The sequence below is a fragment of the Suricata suricatta genome, chromosome 1 (assembly GCF_006229205.1).
Source record: "Suricata suricatta isolate VVHF042 chromosome 1, meerkat_22Aug2017_6uvM2_HiC, whole genome shotgun sequence".
Lineage (NCBI taxonomy): Eukaryota > Metazoa > Chordata > Mammalia > Carnivora > Herpestidae > Suricata > Suricata suricatta.
Genome location: NC_043700.1, coordinates 70,396,829 through 70,417,825, shown reverse-complemented (window position 1 = coordinate 70,417,825; position 20,997 = coordinate 70,396,829). Strand labels below are relative to the sequence as shown.

The 20,997-nt window shown below is 43.7% G+C and overlaps 1 protein-coding gene across 2 annotated transcripts in view; it reads right to left on the bottom strand.

Moving 5' to 3' along the window:
- The window catches only part of TMEM154 (transmembrane protein 154), a 40,505-nt gene extending 20,158 nt beyond the window's left edge, over window positions 1–20,347 (bottom strand). For both annotated transcript variants that reach the window (XM_029940077.1, XM_029940086.1), the window contains exon 1: window positions 20,168–20,347. In XM_029940077.1, the coding sequence (XP_029795937.1) occupies window positions 20,168–20,249 (82 nt within the window). In that variant the 5' untranslated portion in view covers window positions 20,250–20,347. The remainder of the gene's footprint in view (window positions 1–20,167) is intronic.
- Window positions 20,348–20,997: the final 650 nt, after the last annotated feature.

The window sequence follows — 20,997 nt, the reverse complement described above, 5'->3', positions numbered from 1 at the left end:
GATAGTTTGGCCTTGACCTTGACTTTAGACACACTTACCCAAAGGGCATTGAGAAGCTTTGTTATGTCAAGGGTGATATTCCAGAACATCTCACATTTCTGGATAACTCTAAATTCATATTTCCTGAAAGTCAACTACTTGCCACTCAACACGTAGGTATGCATGTGTCCTAATTTTTCATCAAAGGTTACCCATCAGTGTGGAAGAATTCTTGGAAACTGGGGAGACTGATTAGATTTCAGCATCAGTCTCACATTCTGTAAAAAACAGAGTCTCTGAGATTATCTGACAGAAGTCTTCCTGAATGCTAAATAAAAACATCACGTGTATTTCATTTGTAAAGGGAAATTCTCGAGGGGGAAGTTCCCTTAGAGACTGAGGAAACTGCACCAATATTTAAATGTATTTAATAGAAAGCGTCTTTGCCTGGAATAAAAAGAACTTTCTCTATTAAGAATGTACAAACAAGTTTATTCTCTTTGAATTTCAGATTGCGCTGAGAAACCATCCTGGGGCTCATGATAGGACAGGGAAGGACTATTGGCCTGATGATTATCTGAGAAATCTTTCCTAACTTGGCTGTGTAGTGACCACAGTCAGGCACGCCGAAGGTTTGCATCCTACTACGCCATAATATGGCCTCTCATTCAAACGGGGCCCACTGAGGAAAAGAGCATGAGTTTAGGCGATAGAAAAATTATCAAATAAAATGACTTATGTGAATATTCTCTTTTTGTGTGTGTGCATGAATATTCTAAGTGAAAGGTGCTATGCAAACAGAAAAGTCAGCTGCTTTAAGCCATTGTCTGTTTCTGAGTAACAGCGAACTCCGTGCCTTATCTATTTACATGATCGAATGACAACTAATTCCTCTGATTTAACTTATAAAAATATGTTTGATCACAATCTAATTTCTTGTTTGACTCTATAGATGAAGATTTCCATTTCCCCCAAGAACAGGGAATCACATTGGTAAATGCCGCCCCAAAAACATCAGAATCGATTACAAACTGCAGAATATAGCTAGCTGGTGTTCCTCATGTGTTTATGCCAAGAGCAGAATTTTTTTTTTAAGTTTATTTACTTTGAGAGAGACAGAGACAGTGCAAGTCAGGGGGAGATAGAGAGAGAGAGAGAGAGAGAGAGAGAGAAGAGAGAGGATCTCAAGCAGGCTCTGTGCTGTCAGCACAGAACTCGATGCGGGGCTTGAACTCATGAAACTGTGAGATTATGACCTGAGCTGAAACCAAGGGTCGGGTGATTAACCAAGTGAGCCACCCAGCCACCCCCAAAAGCAGAATTCTAAAAATGATCTACCATGTATTGACCTCTGTCGGGGTTAAATCACCTTGTCTTGTATTTATGTCTTTGAAATAGGTAATAAGGTAATAATATTAACACATATATTAAAAGCTTTGATGCATCATATATCACCCTGATCCAGGAAAAGGTATTTGTCCAGTAGGACAATCTCCTCATTAGAGTTGCCTGGCTTACAGAACTGTTGGGACAAATAGCATCATTCACTAATGATCCAGCCAGTGATGACCAGGCATGTTTGGGGGTGAGCAGGGGAGGGGCACACCGGCAGGTGCAGTTGGTGGTACTGACCCTATTCCCTGAGGTCCATGCTTACAGACCTTCCTCGAATACCCAGACTTCTCTTTTATTTCTTTTGCTTCCTTCTAGGCTTACTGAGGCTGCTGCCACTATTTCTGGCTAACCTTTATAGAGGATTTACTAAGCCAAATCCTGTGCTCTGCCTTTTACCCAGATTATCTCATTTTGTCCTCACCATTTTTTTCAGATAGAAACTGGGGCAAAGAGGTAACACAGCGTGCCCGTGATCACGGAGCTATTGTGGAGGAGGATTTGAACCCAAGAGGGCCTATCATTGAAACTGGGCCTCGAAATTCACATGATATTTTCCCTCTGATAAGACAGGGATATAATGATCACAAGGCACAAAGTGGTGAACAGGAGGGAACCCCCCGTTCTCACCACTTCACCTGGAAGGAAGCAGTTTCCTGGCACAAAGGGGAAGGGAGAGGGGTGGGTCCCAGAGACTGCAGCTTTGTGGGGCCCCCTCTAAGCACCTCAGCCCCGATGCACAGCAGGACGTGTTCCACACCTCTCCAAGGAAGGATTTGAGTCAACATTTGACCTGTGGCCCCAGAAGAAGAAAGGAAATAAGGTAGCAGGAATAATGAGAATATTTAGAATTCAGGAATGAAAGAGAAATAGAAACACACCAGATGGTCCTGGGTTGTGTACATTTATTTTTTAGCATAAGGGGCAGCGCTGGTCACAGGTGGCCCTTAGTGACATTTTGGAGTGAAAGGGGCTGTTTCTCTCCCCCCAACATCCCTCTCACATATATTCTAAGCGTCATTTACTCTCAGAATCTCTAGTGACTATTTAAATAAATGAGAATCAAGGGGTCTCTCTTTCCCTCTGTTTTATTTTTCTTTACCCTACACACCTTCATCTCCAGATACTTCTATGATAACCTTCCTTACAGCCCTCCCAAGCTGGCATTTATCAAATGCTTAGCACGTGCTAGGATCTAGGATAAACAGCCACAACCTAATTTCATCTCCCCAACAACTTCTTTGCTCACATTTTACAAATGAAGAAACGGAGTCTTGAATGTCTTGTCCTGGGGGCCAACCCTACCCTTTATAAGTTCTGCTACAGAGGGTTTGGAAGCTGCATTCCCTAGAGCGTAGGTGCCAAGCGATGGCAAAGCTTCTAGTCATAGCTTGTCACTTCATAGTAGTGAGAATCTGAACCAACTATTTACCCCTAATCTGTGGGTGGCGTGATGTCCTAATCTTACAACTAAGGGGTGATCCCCAATGCCGTCTATTTCCACATTGCTATGTTGCTTCTGAAGTATTTACCTTGTTTTTAGTGAGACCTTTTGAACTGGTACTAGACATACGGTACTAAGCTCAGAAAGGAAATTTCACTACCACCACTTTCCCCACTTACTCATGGTGCCTCCCCAGCAGTAACCCACTCTTTCTGTTGCCTTCCAGAAAAACTCCATGCATATGTATCACTTCCTGTTTTCTTTCTTTCTTTTTTTTTTTAGCACAAAGGGTAGCAAAATTTATATACTGCTCTGGCCCTTGCCTTTTTCACTTAAAAATTGATCTTAAAGGCCGCCTGGGGGACTCACTTGGTTAAGCATCTGACTCTTGGTTTCAGTTCAGGTCATAATCTCATGGTTTCATGAGTTCAAGCCCCCTGTCAAGTTCTGCCCTGACAGTGCAGAGCCTGCACTGCCTTTCTTCCTCTCTTTGCCCCTGCCTCACTCACGCTGTCCCTGTCTCTCTCAAATATGAATAAATTTTAAAAATTAAAAAAAGAATTGATCTTAAGGGCACCTGGGTGGCTCCGTCTGTTGAGCACCTGACTCTTGGTCTCAGCCAGGTTAGGATCTCATGGCTTGTGAGTTCCAGCCCCACATCTGTCAGCACTGAGCCTGCTTGGAGTTCTCTCTCTTCATCTCTTTCAAAATAAATAAATAAACTTACAAAAATTGATCTTCAAGATGATTTCATGTCTATATACAGACAGTTGCCTTTGTTACTTGGATACATCATAACCTATTCCTATTGGCAGAGATTCAGGTTGTTTCTTTTGCATTTTCAGTGATGTTACAATAAACACCCCAGCACATCCTTCGGTCTAAACACATGCACGTACATCTGTATTTTGTCTTAAATGTTGGGAGATCAGAAGCAAGGGTGTGGGGTGCAGGGGGAGAGGGGATAGCACCAAATGCCTCTTGGTGGTCTTCTCCAAGACAGCTCCAGCCCCAGGCCTGACACAATGTGGACCGGCAGAACCTAAGTCAGGAAAGTGCTGGGCCTGGAAGGTGTCTTTGATGGGAAAGGGGGAGATTGAAAAACATCAGGAATTGGCCCCAGGAGCATTAAATGCCATCAAAAGGGCTGGAAAACCAGGGTGAACCATAGCATCAACTCAGGAACCATGCGTGACTCACCAAGGAGACAGAGGTGAGACTGAGGAAGAAAACCTGAGGTGGACAAAACCAGGCTGGGAACTGCAGAGGAGCCAGTGGTCACAAGAGCAGGCCGTGCCGAGGGCATCTCGGGGGACTTTTCTGAAGGGCATTACTACAGAGGTTCCTCCTGTGGCCTGTGGGGTAACGGCAGCTCTTAACCCAGTGGACACGGGGCCCCCTAAAGCCACTCATCCTCTGACGTATCTGTGGACCCCAGCCTTTTCTTTTTCTTTCTTTCTTTCTTTTTAGAGGCAGTGATTTTTTTTTTTTGAGTTTATTTATTTATTTTGAGAGAAGGTGGGAGGAGGGGCAGACAGAGAGAGGGAGAGAGAGAATCCCAAGCAGGCTCTCCTCTGTCAGTGCAGAGCCCCATGCAGGGCTCAATCCCATGACCATGAGATCATGACCTGAGCCAAAGTTAGATGCTTAACCAACGGAGCCTCCCAGGTACCCCACACCCCAATTTTCCTAAGCAACACTTGCTGAGGCCCAAAATAGTCAATGGTCATTTCCTGTAGGAACCACTGTATGCTTCTTGGGTAAAAGTGATATTTTACAACCTAAGGAGTCCAGCACCGATACGGGAGAACCCAGAACTCTCTTTTAGGAAGTGAGTCCGGAACGTGTGTGGGGCAGAATGTGCAGGGCCACGTCATGGGTCGTGTGCGGACTTTGTGGACATCTCCATGGCGTCGGGGAGGCAGGATGTAGATTCAGAACGGCAGGGCCTGGGAGAGCCCCTCAGTCTTCAACCTTCATTTAAAGCCCAGGAAAGGGAGCCCCTGTCCCACTTATCCCATAGTGTTCATCCGAAGAGGCAGGAAATCACAACCATGAAAATGCCAAATAACCCACAGGGCACCACACTCCCGCGGGGGTTGGTAGACTTGCTATCTGCCTCGTGCTCCTTTCCCCTCCCCTCATCTCTGACTTAGTTTCTCCGCTGTCCCCCAGGGGACCCATCTGCCTGCTATAACGTCTTCATCTTACTGTTATGTTTTCTTATCTATACTTGGACATATTTCAGGGCAAAAGATGTATGACCTGGAGGTAAAACTGAAAGAGCTGTAGAGAGAGGCTCAAGCACGACAGTGAACAGGGAGAGCCGGCAAAAAGCCACGCTGCAATACCTCGCTTTGCTTTTAATCCTCAAATCCTAAAAGTACCAGGTAATCAACCGCACGGTTATGGAGTCACTTACAAATGATTATTGACCATGTCCCTGCGAACACATCGAGGACACATATTCCTCACATCTGGCAAGGACCCTGCGGGGAAGGAATCCTTGTACATGGGAAACTGGGGGAAATCCTCGAGGTGAGCCCCGCGGCCACAGCGGCTGAGCGGGCAGGGCCGCCCTTATCACTGCTCCAAACACCGCCACAAAGTGGAAATGACTCTGCTTCTCCGTGAAGCAAACTGGCTGACTTCTCTTTTTTTTGAAAGTGGAACAAATATGCAACCGCGCTCTAGTTTTTTTAAGTTAAAAACAAAAAGCATTACATGCTAACTGAGAGAATGCCGTGGCTGATGTTCCAAGGTAAAAGAAAACAATGTTGAGAGAATGGCATTGAACTCTGGATATCATGGAGTATGTTGGGCCTCAGTCAGAGGCCCCATTCTTTCATTTGTTATGTAGACTCGGGCACAAGTTGTGTAAATGATTTCGTAATTTAGATAACAAAATGGAAGGAAACACAAGTCAGGTGTCAGGCATTCAAACTCTGCCTTGCTGTGTGGAGAAACTGGAGTCTCGAAACTTCAAAATATTTAAGACACCAAGCTCAGGAAGTCTGCCTGCTTCTCATTCCCCTGGACCTCTATGCACAGCAAAGAGCCAGTCAGTGTTGGATGAGATCAAACCAAACTGTGGAGTTCCCGGGTGGTTCTCAGCCTTGGCCACGTTAGAATCACCTGTGGACCTTCTAACGCTCCTGACGCCCACCCACCCCATTACCTCACAATATCTGGGGTGAATGCAGGCCTCAGGATTTTTTTTACAGTTCTCCGGGTGACTCCAGTATGCAACCAAGATTGAGAACCACTGCTGAAGACCGTACAGCACTCTGGTCTTCCCCTGGGCCACCCAGCACTCCCTTGTCCTGTTCTCTGTGCTCCACACTGGTGAACTGGAGAAGAAAGAGGTCAGGGAGTCAGACACCAGAGTCTTGCCTAGCAGTTGCCAACTCTGTCACCAGAGCAGCATAGCTTAGAAGTCACCATGGAAGCCTTGAGCCCCTGAGAGACTCTGGCCAGGCTAGACTGAGAGAGGACAACCATGCCTTCCCGAGTAAGTCTGTACATGAGAGAATGTGCTGGAGGGTGAAACCCTCACCCCCGGTAAAGGTGGCTGCTGACAAAACAGCTTGGGGGTTTAAATTACGGGTCCTCAAGCTTCCGAGTTACCTGGAGGGCTTCTCAAACACAGAGTGCTGACCACCGCACCCAGAGTTTCTGCTTTAGTAGGTCTAGGATGGGGCCAAAATGCTTCATTTCTAACAAAGCGCTGCTGCTGCTGCTGCTTGTCTGGAAGCCATACTTTGAGAACCATTGGTCTAGGTTGCCCAAACAACCTCATTTAATTGTGTTTAGTTATTAGTGACACCTCTTGTCTGCAACATTTACCATGTACCAACCTCACCTGGTGGGTTTTAAGCTCCATCCGAACCAGGGAGAGCAGCTGCAGCTGCGCCTCGGCATGCTTTAAAAGCTCCCCGGGCTGAGAGTTACTGATTTAGATTGTAATTCAACTGACTTTATTTTCATTTGTTGTTATTCACGAAGATAGTCCTTACTAAGCTTTAAAGATGAGTGGAGGGGCGCCTGGGTGGTTCAGGTGGTAAAGCGTCTGACTTCAGCTCAGGTCATGATCTCATGGCTCATGGGTTCAAGCCGTGCATCAGGCTCTGTGCTGACAGCTCAGAGCCTGGAGCCTGCTTTCTGTCTCCATCTCTCTCTGTCTTTCCCCCCACTTACACTCGTCTCTCTCTCTCTCAAAAATAAATAAATATTAAGAACAAAAAAAGATGACTGGAGAATCCTATACAGAAAGAAGCCTCTGAAAGCAAAATTAGTAGGTATAGGCGTCTGTCAGATGATCTGTCTCTTGGGTTCTGGTGTCTTTTTACAAATCAGTTGTTCAGCATCTGTGGAATCAGACTGCAATGCGCCAGGGAACAAATGAGAACCAATGACTTACCAGGCTCATCAGGCCTCAGCCTGCCTGTGGGAGGGTGATTGTGTTGGATGCAGGGAAACGCAGACACCAAGTGGATGGACAATGCTCCTTGGTGTTGGGCCACTGGGATACCAGCCTGCATGGACCACAGGTGGGTTTCTGAAGTGTTCTCCCTTTCCCCTGTTTGCTTGGATTCAAAATAGTTCTAACTTATTGTTTATTATCTGAGAGTATTTCATTCAGGTACTTTTTTTTTTTAAATGTTTCTTTATTTTTGAGGGAGAGAGTGAGCAGGGGAGAGTCAGAGGGGATGGGGGGACAGAGGACCTGAAGAGGGCTCTGTGCTAACAGCAGAGAGCCCAGTGTGGGGCTCAAGCTCACAAACTGAGATCATGACCTGAGCCAAAGCCAGATGCTTAACCTACTAAGCCCCCCAGGTGCCCCACTTACTTGTTTATTGTCTGATGCCTCCAGGATTTGGCCCTGTATTTATCCCTAGCACCTGGAACCCTGTCTGTCATCGGGTAAAAGTTGTTTAGGAAATGTAAATAGGCCAGCTTAGTCTGAGAGGAGGTGTTAGGCCCTCTCTTACCTTTTTGTCAAGAATATAATGTCGTCCTCCTCCCTCTACCCACCCTCTGCCAGGAATACACGCCCGTACATTCTTAGCAACAAAGAGAAACAGGGATCTAAGGTGGTCTTCTAAAAAGGTTATCTGAATTTTAAAGACAGCACTGGAAAATGAGAGGAACTGTTGAATACAAAGTTAAAAATACTGACTGATAAAATTTCATGTTTCTAGGTTTGGTTTTGTTTGCGTGGGGGATTCCGGTGTTTCACATAGTTTCTTGGCTGTACAGGCCAGGTGACCTGGGGGCAGGACTAGGGAACTGGAGGGACTGTGGTTGTCATCGTCAGCTCTGTTGTTCTACGTATTTAACCATTTTGATTACGTGAGAATACTCACTTAATATATTTTTCTGACATATTCACCTGAAGAAGATATGGTCAGAATAAGCGTGGCTGAACAGATGCAAGATGAAGGCACTGAAGGGTAAGGGCAGAGGGCAGTTCAGGGGCACCTGGGGGGTTCAGTCAGTTACCCATTTCCACCTGACTTTGGCTCTGATCATGATCTTGCAGTTTGTGGGTTCAAGCCCCACATCAGGCTCTGTACTGACACTGCAGAGCCTGCCTGGGATTTTCTCCCTCTCTCTCTACACCTCCCCGGCTCATACTTGCATGCTCTAAATAAATAAAAAAACAAACTAAAAAAAAAAAAAAAAAAGAAAAGACAGTTCAGGTAAAGCAATGTCTGTGTTTTGTACACTCTTTCTCATCAGCCTTATGTTGAAAGAAGGTTGACACATGTTTCTCTGGCTTACTTGGAGGGGGGGTCATCTGGTAAAACGCTTGCATGCAGTCGTCTGCTCTGGGCGTTTACTTGTGAAGCTTGGTCATGTTTGCACCTCATTGCCTCCGAAAGCACACCTGCAGCTACAATTTAGATTTTTTTTTTTTTGTAATTTACTGGCAGATAAAAACATGCCCACAAAGGGGGCCCACCATGTTCTGATGCCTTTTTTGTTTTAAATTTTTTATTTTGATATCTTTTTAAAAGACAGCTGGCTCATATTTAATCAGACTTGCCCAGAGCCTAAGGCTGTTTCAATTGGGAGTTTCTCACCTGGGGAAGTGCATTTTTGACCCTCTGCTGCCCTTCTGCACACTGGAGACCTATTCGGCTTTGTGGTACCTGGCAGTTTAAAGGAATGTATGTATTTTTTTTAATGTTTGTTTGTTTTTGAGAGAGAGAGAAAACATGGAGGAGGGACAAAGGGAGGGAGAGAGAGAATCCCAGGCAGTTCTACACTGTCAGCTCAGAGCCCAATGTGGGGCTCGAACTCCCAAACTGTGAGATTGTGACCTGAGCCAAAATTGAGTCAGACACTTAACCAACTGAGCCACCCAGGTGCCCCAGGAATGTACGTATTTTTATAGGACAGAATACATATACACTTTCAACATTTAAAACCCTTCCTACCATCAGTGGGATAATAGACACAAAAGTCTGTAAAATGGGGGGAAAAAGGATTTTATTAAAACGATAGTTATTATCATTACTAATCTGAATACTTTTCTACTTTTATTATATTTCTATCTCTCTTTTGAATAACCTGTTTGAAAATTACAATTTGAGAGAGTAAGTTAAAGACAAAAGTTCGTGGCCGTGCCCTTGCCCTCTCTCTGGCCTGCCGTCAGCCCCCTGAATACGGAGGGGAGACAATGGGGGCTCTTGCACAGCACACACAGGCTCTCCGTCCCAGCGCTGCACCCCTTGCGCAGATCGCCAGAGCAACTGAAAGACAGGGACAAGCCCCAAAACAAGTTAGTAGTGTACGTTTGTGGACACAGAGGACACAAGAAGGCCAGGAGGGAAGGGAAAGGAGATGTGGGCTAGTATATCAGGGGCCGATGTACTTGCACCATGAGCAGCGGGAGAAAAGGGGAGAGGGTGTAACCGGAAGTTCCCATCACCAGCCTATGAGGGAGCAGAGAGCAAGAGTTTGTTGTATGGTTTGACATATCTTACAGGAGGCCGAGGAAGGAGGCGGTGTCCTCGGGTCTCTGAAGTGGTGTCTGAGTGGAACAAACTGTGGGTGGGACGTTCTGGGGTCAGCAAAGCCCCTTACCAGGTGTCTGATGCCAGCCTGCTTCTGATCCTATTTTACCTTCAAAGAGATTCCACCCTGCCCCGCCATCCTGGACAACCTAACACGCCTCTAGCACTGAGAATTCAGTGTTGCTGCCTGAGCTCCCAACACTGTTCAGTCCCACTCTCTTGCCAACCTCTTTTCTGCATTTGTTTTGTTTTAATGTTTCTTAATGTTTATTTATTTTTGAGAGAGACAGAGCATGAGTAGGGGAGGGGCAGAGAGAGAGGGAGAGGGAGGCACAGAATCCAGAGCAGCCTCCAGACTCTGAGCTGTCTGACATGGAACTCGAACTCATGAACTGCGAGATCCTGACCTGAGCCAAAATTGATGCTCAACTAAAAGAGCACCCCTTCTGCATTTGTTAATATAATCCTGTGATTTTTTTTCCCCTTAGTTTTTAATGTGATGGATTGCATTAGTAGATTCTCTAAAGTTGATCCAGTCTCAGATTCCTGGTTCTATGTAATCATTGAGGGGTTTTGTTTGGCTTTGTTTTCAGCATGGTTCCTTTACTTAAATTTGAGTGACTGATCTAGGACTCAGCTTAAATTTTCTGCTAATATTTATTCACTGGCTACATAACCAATAGGTCTGTGGTCTTAGTGGTGCAGCAATGTAGGACTGGTCTTTGATTGAAAAAAGATAGGCATAGGGTTGCTAGATAAAGTACAGGATGCCCAGTTAAATTTGAATATCAGATAAACAACACATTTTTTTTAGTATAAATGTGTCCCATGCAATATCTGTGTGGCCTATACTTACACTGAATTGAATGAGATCTACTTACACTAAAAAAAAAAAAATTGGGAAAAAGAAAGTTTATTTGAAATTTACATTTAACTGTGTGTCCTATATTTATTTGCTAAATCCATTCATCTTAATCATAAATAAACAGGTGTAATGTAGAAAAGGATAAATGAACTTTTAATTAATAAATATTATTGTTGGTGGAAGAAAAAAAACAGATGTCAGGAAACCGTAGTAAGTATTGGGCTCCTATTTCTGAAAACCACAATGGTGTGGGGAAGTAGGAAATAATACAGGTGGTTTTAGTTCATGTACAACAAAGAAACATAGAAAAACATTCAAATTTCTCAAACAAACTAGATTTGTTGGTTTTATTTCAAGGTAAAGGAACTAAACACCACCACCAACTGGTCCCTGCTCTGGTAGGTAACTTTTCTTTCACCACATTTATTTAAGGAGAAAATGCTTCTGCCCTGCCCTCGCCCCCTGAGGCAGATGTTCCCATTTACTTTATGTTACAGAAATTTTATTTCTTCTTTTGAGTTTTCAGATCCGCTCTTACTGGCTTGAAATGTATTATCCATGGAACTTACATTCCTTTTGTTTTCCTTTCAAAAGCCTCCCCAAAATGTTTGTAACTAGCTGCAAATTGTTGTGTTGCTCAATATATATTTTCTGGGTCTAAACTCCATCCCTAATTTTTAAAAATGTTTTTATTTATTTTTGAGAGAGAGGGAAGAGAGAGAGAGATAGAGAGCATGAGCAAAAGAGGGGCAGAAAGAGAGGGAGACACAGTATTCAAAGAAGTCTCCAGGCTCTGAGCACTCAGCATGTAGCCCCATGCGGGGCTTGAACTCATGAACCACGAGATCATGACCTAAGCCAAAGTTAGACACTTAACCAGTGAGCCACCCAGCACCACCCCATCCCTATTTTGAGAGGAAGACAGATAAGAATACTTTCTCAGGACTACTCAGTAGATGTGGCTACATAGTATTCTCTCCAGGAAGAGAAGCAGTAATTGTTGCCTGTTTTGGTTTGAGAAGACAGAAGTAAACTATTGATATATGAAGAGATTTGGGATAGTTAACATTTTGAAATTAAAAAGAAAAGTGGGTTAAGTAAAAAATCGTATTTATCCAAGCATTACCATAGTTTCATTTTATTGTTTAAATGATTATGACTTTGACATGAATACATTTAAATCTTGGATAAATTTCATGTCATTCATCCCCAGTGAGTCAGTCAGCCATGTGCCTATTATGTTCTAGGCACTATTTGTTTTAGGTGCTGGGATAAAAAGGTGAATGAAACCAGGTCTATGCCTCCCAGGGAAGAGACTGTTAAGTAGAGACAATGGCACATAAACAAATAACTACAGTACAGTTTAACAAAAACCATGAATGTATATAGAATACCATGAGAACATGGGAGAGGAAGGTATTCGTTCATTTGGGGGTGGGAGATTCAGGAAATCTTCACAGAAGAGATCATTAAATTGAATCTCAGGAGTTTATTGGGCAAAGATGTCAGGAAAAGGCATTACGCCTGAGGCACACGGAAAGCGCAATGACCCAACCAAACTTGACACATTCAAGCAGTTGCACCATCAGGCGTGTGGTTGGGAGTGTCAAGGGCTAAGCAAGAAAGGAACTCAGGACAACTCATAAGGGGCCCTGTAATAATGGCCCCTTAGGGAATTGGAATCTACCCAAAGAAAATGGAATCTCACGGAAGGAGTAGATACAGGATAAAATGATTACTTTTTGTTACTGAGTTAATGCTCTGGAAGACATGTGAAATTGGGTTGGAGGGGAGACTAAAGGAAGAGACAGGTTAAGGAGTAGAATAGGCGAGAGCTAAGAAGGGCTCAAACTAGCAGGGAGCTGGAAAGGAGTTCCTTCTGGACATATGTGCCTAGGGTACATGTAACATTGTCCGAGAAAAACTGGGGAAGAGAATGCAGGTCTAAAGCTGGGCAGATAGGCCTCGAGGGAGGTTTGTTTTCGGGGAGTTTTAGGGGTTTTTTTGTGGGTTTTTTTTTTGAATGATCAGCCGAGGAGTAAGATGAAAGCCATGAACATGGATGTCATGGCCCCATAATGATGTAAGGAATAAGAAATAAAAGATAGACATCCCTATGAATTGAGCAGGTAGAAGAGAAAGATTCATAACCAAAAACTGGAAAGGAGCAATATCAATGTCGTAGGAGATCCAGGAGAAAAGGGCGTTGTAAAAATCCAAGAAGCATTTCCATCTCTGATTAATTATGTTAAATGATACAGAGGGAAACATGCAATATGGGCAGAAATGGGTCCTTTGGGTTTAGCTATTAGAAGACACAGATGACCCCAGTAGAGTACTTGGAGTGCTGTGATGACGCAGCCACCAGACTGCAGTGGGTCGAGATTGCACGTTGACTGTCTTTCAAAGAGACTGGGAATTATGGCAAGGAATGGGGGCAGAAAGCTCGAGAAGGACTCAGAGGCACTCATTACTTTCCATTATAAAAGAATACCTACCTGAAAGAATAAAGAATAACGCAGCAGATAAGACGGTACCCACCGCTAATTATCTCACACTTTTCTGTATCGACTAGAGGATGGGTTGGCAAACTTTTCCTTAGAGAGCACAGAATAAATATTATAGGTCTTGTGGCCCACAGGGCAGAATCCAGGCTATTATACAAGTTTTTGTTTAACCATTTAAATATATAAAACCCATTCCTAGCTTACAGATCAGACAAAAAACAGGCCGCTTGCTGACTTTGTCCCGTGGGTTTTTGTTTGCTGATCCCAGGACTACCATGTTTTTTCCGAAAGGAACACAGCATCACAGATACAGTTGAAGCCCTCTTTGTACTCCTCCCTGATCTCATTCCCCTCCCTCCCTCTCCAAAGGTATCACTTTCCTAAAGTTAAAGTGTATCAGTCCCAACTTTTAAAATATGCCTAGGTCCCTAAGCAATATAAGCATAATTTGGAGTGTTTTTATTTATTTATTTATTTATTTGCTTACTTATTTATTTATTTATTTTTGAGGGAGAGAGCATGCCTGAGTGCACATGTGTGTGCAGGGGAGGGGCAGAGGGAAAGAGAGAATCTCAAACTGGCTACAAGCTCAGCATGAAGCCCCAAACAACGCTTGATCCTATGACTGCCCGTGAGATCATGACGTGAGCCAAAATCAAGAGTCAGGTGTCCAACTGAGTGAGCCGCCCAGGCGCCCCTGGAGGGGTTTCAAAACTTTAAGTAAATGTAATCATTCTGTGCAAAATAATCTTCAGTTGGCTTTTTTGGCCAACATTACATTTGAGATTAATTCCTCTTCATACATTTGGCTTTAGTTCATTAACTTTACCTGCTGTATGATACCTCATTTTGTGACTATATGAAGTTTCACGTATTCTTCTGTTCATGAACATTTAAGTTGTTTCTATTTTTTCCATCTTGAAAAACAATGCTACAGTCAACATTCTCGGCCGTGACTCTTTGCTGCACATTTGTTTTTGAGCTGAGGTATTTACCTGAGATTAAGTTGTTGAGGTTGTAGGAAAATATGAACATTTTTAGCTGACTAAATATTTCCAAATTGTTCTCCAGACTGGTTGTGTAGGAAAAAAATTTTTCCCAATATTGTGGTATAGTTGCGCACTGGAAAAATTTTCCCAATATGCAACACCTAGAAATACTGAGTGAAATATCAGAAGCAACTTTTTAAATGTATAAAGATCTCCAAAAAAGCAAGGAAATCCCTTTTAGACATTTTGAGAAAATGTCTAAAAAAGCAGAAAAGAAAAGAAAACTTAAATTCAGAGACAAATTTACCTACGGGTTTTCCTAGAACAAAGGTTTGGGTCCATAGGGATACAAGAGGCTATATAATCCTTTCAGGGGGCTTCTGTCCATCTCTCGGGTCAAAAATTAAAGCTGGAGCGCCTGGGCGGCTCAGTAGGTTAAGCTCTCACTCTTGGTTTAGGCTCAGGTCATGATTTCACAGTTTGTGATATCAAGCCCTGCATCAGGCTCTGTGCTGACATCACAGAGCCTATTTGGGCTTCTCTCTCTGCCTCTCTCACTCTCACTCTCTCTCTCCCAAAATAAACAAACTTAAAAAAAAAATAGTTAAAGCTAAAACATTAGGCCCTGGTTTAAAAAAAAAAGGAAGAGGTACCTGGATGGCTCAGTTAGTTATGTGACTGACTCTTGATTCAGGCTCAGGTCATGATATCATGGTTCGTGTGTTTGAGCCCTGCATCATGCTCTGCGCTGACAGTGTGGAGCTTCTTGGGATTCTCTCTTTCTCCTCTCTCTCTGTCCCTCCCACAGGTTTGTGCTCTCTCCATCTCTCTCAAAATAAATAAATAAACTTAAAAAAGAAAAAGAAAAGAGGGAAGGAGCAGTGATTTGGGCAAAGTTTTAAGTCAAAGACCAGTGTGCCACACCCAGCCTGATCTCACCATTATCCTGACACTGTGGACCCTTGCTCTTCTTCTGATTTTCAATTTGATTTTTGTCTATTTCTTTCTCCTTGGCAATAACTTTGGCATCTTTGATTATCTGTTTCTGTTGTTGACTTGCCTGGTTTGTTGGCCTGCGCCTTTAATGATATTCTGGCACCTCCTCATATAACTCTTGGAGTCTGACCCCTGAGGCCGGCTCGGCCCATCCCCTCTCCATCCCAAGGCTACGCTTTAAGCCTCAGGTCCATCCTCTGGCCTTCCTCAGGCCCAGCACATCCCTGCCTCCATTTCTTCCAAACACTATTCTGTGGTGATAGGACTAGGCTCTATTGGGAAAGTATTTATAATAACTTGGTGACGGAATTTTTAAAAAGTTGGGTTTCTGTTAAATGGAGTGAATCTTCCTCTTGTGCCAGATTGAATCCTCAGTACCCCCAAGATTTCTATCGTGAGCAAGAATCAACTGAGATGAACAACAAGACTAGGTCTGTATAAACTGCAGATAAAACTATTTGATAATACTATGTTTAAAATGAAGACATAGAAGGAATACAACAGAAGAAAAAATGAAAGCAAGACACATATATATGTTTTCTGGAAATGGAAACATTTTTTCCAGAATGAAAAATATAACTGAAATTAAAAGCCCAATGAATGGGTTAAGCAGCAGGATGGACTGGGTGATTGTACTAAGCCTCCCATCAGTGGTACCGAGTTTGTTTCTCCACATCTTTGCCAACATTTGAGGATGATGCAAACTATACACAAGGAGGAAGATTGCAGGTTGTATTGTTTCTTGGCAGAACTGGTCCCATCCTAGCCAAGATCCAGCCCGCTTCTGGTTTCTTGGATCAGGCTTTTAGACACAGAGGAATTTTACGCCTCAATCAATCCCTTCCTGCCTGGTGGGGTTTTTTTTGTTTGTTTGTTTTTGTTTTCGTTTTTGTTTTGGTCCCTGATGTTTGGTCCTTGAGGTCAGTTCTCAGTAGCCCTCTCCACAGCGACTGACACACTGTGCTTTCTGTCCTTGGTTCCCACACCCTGAAGCCTCTTACCCAGTGACTTCATCATTCCACTTTTCCTGCTTCTGGTCTTAACTATGCTAATCCCCAGATTCTCTGTTACTCACTCTGCACCTTGCAGCCTTTCCCTCCCGCCCTCTAAAGGCCAAAGTTCCCTCCATCCCTTTTCCTGTAGACCAGACTCTGACCCAACCAGATACAGCTCCTTTATTAATATGCAGTAACATTAGACCCCAACTAAGAAGGCACGGGATACATCTACAGTTAGAAGGAAACCAGGGATATATGTTTCTAAACCTGAAACCAGCCACATATCCTGGCAGCGCCTAAAAACCCAGAGGTGTAGTTTAGAGCATGGACTCCTGAGACTGAATCTTACTTGCATCTCTATTTAACTGTGTGACCTGAGGCAAGTCCCTTAACCTCTTAATGACTCCATTTTCTCATAGGTAAAAGAGGGACATATGATTAAGGTTGTTAGGAAAATCAAATGAGTTAGTATAAATTATTTAGAACAGCGCCTGGCATACAATGAATACTATACGTGTTTGCTGTCATCATTACTACTCCTTGAAATTGGAAATGTCCCAGGAAATAGCAGATAGATGCCAGTCACATTTGTTGAAATGAGATCAGTGTCAGAAAGTGCAACTCCATTTATGTAACTAGTATTTTATTTAATTCTTTCTTCCCAAGGTTTAGCTAATAATTACATGATTCTTGCCGTCCTGAAACAGCGTAGAAAATTTCCCAGTCGTCCCTGTCACACCCAGTGTTTAACCCTGGCCACCAAAACAGTTACAGCCTGCTTGTTTTCTCTGTCATGGCCTCAGCCCTCCTTTCAACAAACCAGTATGCCCATCGCAGATAATAAATCCCATGTTTTTGGTGTCTGGGAAGTTGCTTTTCGCTTTCTGATAGTGTTAAATGGACACTGACAGGGCACAGGACAAGAAACCAGGTGGAAATGACTCCCTCACTCATTGGACAGAATGTTGCCTTGATATTGATTCTGCATTTTCTTAGCATCCAACCCTGGCCAAAACACCTATATCCACAGCTTTTCTTCTACTCTGCTCATCTGTTTGGTCGAAATCCCAGAAAAGCTGTTTTCTCATTTCTCTCCTGGTGATTTCTAAGTAGATTATTTCACTTGCGATATTAATCAAGTCTGCATCAGGCTTTCTCTATAAAGAGAAAAGACACTGACTCAGAGGTATTGACACTGGTCCAGGTAACTGCAGGCATTAGATTATGTTGCCTGTTTGTGGTTGGCTTGATTTGAGCTATATCCTGGAATATGTTTGCAAGGAAGAGGGTCAGGCTGCTCAGTAGATTGGATTCTACTTCCAAACATCACCAAGGTGCTTTTTGAAGAATTCAAGGAAATACAAGTGTGACACCTATGAACTACCTCACATCCTGAAGTCTTAGGCACCATGGGCTCAGAATGATATACATTCATTCATTTAAAATATATAATCAGTCTTTATAAGAGATTTCCCTTTGACTTTGATTAGCTTCTTGCAAGTGGGCATTTTTGCATTATCTGACTTTGGAAATCCAGATAGGGCTCAGTTAAGTGTCTTGGATTATCCAGATAAACCCTGCACTTGGCTGAAATGCAGCTTTTCACCTCTGACTTCCCTGACCTTCTAATACTTGTTTTCAGGAGCTCATCAGTTTTTAGTGATCAGTTTCAAATCCATTATATTGGCATGTTTTTTTTTAATGTTTATGTATTTAGTTTTTGAGAGAACACAAGTGGAGGAGGGGCAGAGAAAGAGGCACAGAATCTGAAGCAGGTTTCAGGCTCTGAGCTATCAGCACAGAGCCCAAAGTGGGGCTCAGACTTACGAACTCTGAGATCATGACCTGAACCGAAGTCAGACGCTTAACCATCTGAGCCACCCACGAGCCCCTTTGAATCCATTCTAGAATGATTTTAGTATTTATCAACAATTATGGAGTTCTTTATTCTGATCCAGACAGGGTTTGGGGAAGTCGAAGATAAGCTACAGAGAATTTTCCCTGGAGGTGCTCACAGCCTGGTGGGAGATCTGGACACATACACAATTAGGATGTAACATGATTAACTATGTTTATAGAATTTTAGATTTATGTGGGCATAGCACACATAAAGGCAGAACACCAGGCAACAGGCGGTTAAAGGAGCCATCAAGGAAGAGATGACTTTCAGTCTGGGTCTTTAGGAGTTTATAAGTAGAAACAAGACAACTTGTCATTTGCTTTTAGCAAGAGCCACTGAGGCCTGGAGCACATGCTCATCTGGTCAAGCAGTGGAAGTGCATGCAGGAGCAGATGCCATGGAAAGGCGCTTGAAGCGAGAGTCTAAGGGGCACCAATGAGGAGCAACCAAAGGTCTTTATGTGGAAGAGCCACTGATCAGACATGGGTATTAGAAAGAAAACTTTTACTGAGTCTTCAGATGGTCCTTTTGTATCACCCACACGGCAGACACTTGGACTCAGAAATGTCAAGAAAATACTCAGGCAAGCTTAAATATTACTCTCAGGACATGCATGAGGCATGTGTGGTAGCCACCAGTGCAGCTTGAGCTGTGTCATCTTGGTGCTCGCTTCCAGCCCCCAAACTGTGCCTAAGACCACACGTGGTCTACCCAGGACATCTTAAACACGACCGCCCATTTCAACCAAGCATCTTTCCTGTTGGAACAGCTTGCCTTTCACTTTTCATTTTCGACCTCGGAGGCCTGGCAACACCACATAGAGAGCATCCAGGGCAAGTGAAATTGGTGGGACGGTGCAGATGGGTGCTGACTGTGAGTCCCCAGGAAATTGCCACATCTGCTAGGTCAGGGCCTGATGCCTCCCCCCACCCCCCATCCTATTTAAAGAACTGTAGCTTGAGAACTTCCTTTTGCTTGAAATACTGCTTTACAATAGAGGCAGGTAGTATCCCTTGATAGAAATCATGGGCAATGAGCTTATTTACCCAAGGGCAAGTCAACAAAACTGTAAGAGGCAATTGAGGCTGATCAGGCTTTTGTTGTAGCAACTGTCAATTGCTGCACTTAGCTCAAAATGCTGAGATTTAATATTTTGTCTTTTCCAATATCTTTGATTTGCTATAATCACATTACTTTTCAAAATAAAGCTTCATGGGGCACCTGGGTGGCTTAGTTAGTTAAGGGTCTGATTTCAGCTCAGGTCATGATCTCTCAGTTCACAAGTTCGAGCCCTGTGTGGGGCTCTGTGCTGACAGCTCAGAGCCGAGAACCTGCTTCAGATTCTGTGTCTCCCTCTCTCTCTCTCTGCCCTTTCTCCACTCATGCTCTTTCTCTCTCAAAAATAAATTTAAAATGTTTAAAAAAGATTAAATAAAAAATAAAATAAAAGTTTCATTAGTAACAATCCATGCAAAGAAAATATCCCCCAATGTAACAAGATCAAAGAAAAACAGTTGAAAGACTTCTCTTGATAAGTTGGAACAGATGCCTGGTAACTCCTCAGATAATTTGTTTCCTTTTTTTTTTTTTTTTAACATACTGTTTTTCTTTGGTATACTTTCTAGGAGTATATTTCCATACCCCAGTTCTTCACAGGAGGTTTTGGGACTAGCACATTTCTTAGCCCACCATATTAAAAGTAAGTTCATTATTTCTCTGTTTCAGCTGATTGAAATGTTCTTCTATATGAACTGCCAAAAAGTTTATGGTTTTCTTAATAAGCCTGTTAAAGCTGGGAAATTACAGGAACCCCACACATGTTAGAAGACAAAATTGTGGGAAAGATAAATGGAGTAAGTAAGCTGAAGCAGGATTGGCCAGCTGCGGGGGGAAAGCCAGGCGCCCCCCCCCCCCAGCCCACCCTTCAAAACTACAATTCTGATTTTCTCTCCTTCTTTCACAGGAAGGAGGAGAGTTTCTGGGTGTTCCCCTCCCGGCAGAGTTCTGTCGCCCGGGGCACTAAACCCGCGTCGGTATCCTCTTTCCCTGGGGTGGAGAGCGGGGAGGTAGCTTACCCTCTGGCTGGCTGGTGGGAAGGAGCGCGATCACCAGGGCAAAGACGAGGGCAGCCCGGGAAGCCTTCCCTCGGCCAGGCATGATGCTGCGCGGGGCTGCGCTGGGCTTCAGCCTCCCTGAAACCTGAACATTTCCTGTTTCCTGCTTGTTTGGGTTGGTGCTAACTTGAAGGAGAGGTGTTTGCCTGTTTTTTAGGAAGTGATGTAATTCTGCAGGAGCCTGTCAGACCAGCAAGGATTGCAAAAGAGAAGTCGCTCTGCAAGCACTGATTCGGTTAGCAACATCTCTCAAGCCCTTTCCAGTCCCGGCCCTGCCACGGCTCCCCATCTTTTGAAACACTCTCTTAGAAAACAGTGTCCATTGCTCAGATGTCATTTGGGATCTGGGACTGAGGGTCCTGGACTACAAAGCATGCTCCATTTGTGATTTTACTTAATCCCCAGGTGAGTAGGTGGGGCAGCCCAGACTTTAGAGCAGCAGTATTCAGTAGAACTTTCTGAGATGCTGAAAACGTCCCGAATCTGCAGTGTCCGGTACAGTAGCCAGTAGCTACATAGGCTATTGGGCACTTGAAATGAGACCAGTGCAAAATGAATTTGTAGTTTTATTTTTATTAATTAAAAAAACTTTTTAACGTTTATTTATTTTTTGAAAAAGACAAAGCACGAGCAGGGGAGGAGACAGAGAGGGAGTCACAGATTCCGAAGAAGCAGGCTCCAGGCTCTGAGTTTTCAGCACGGGGCCCAAACCCACGAACCAGCAACCAGGAGATCATGAGCTGAGCCAAAGTCGAAGTCAGATGCTTAACTGACTGAGCCACCCAGGTGCC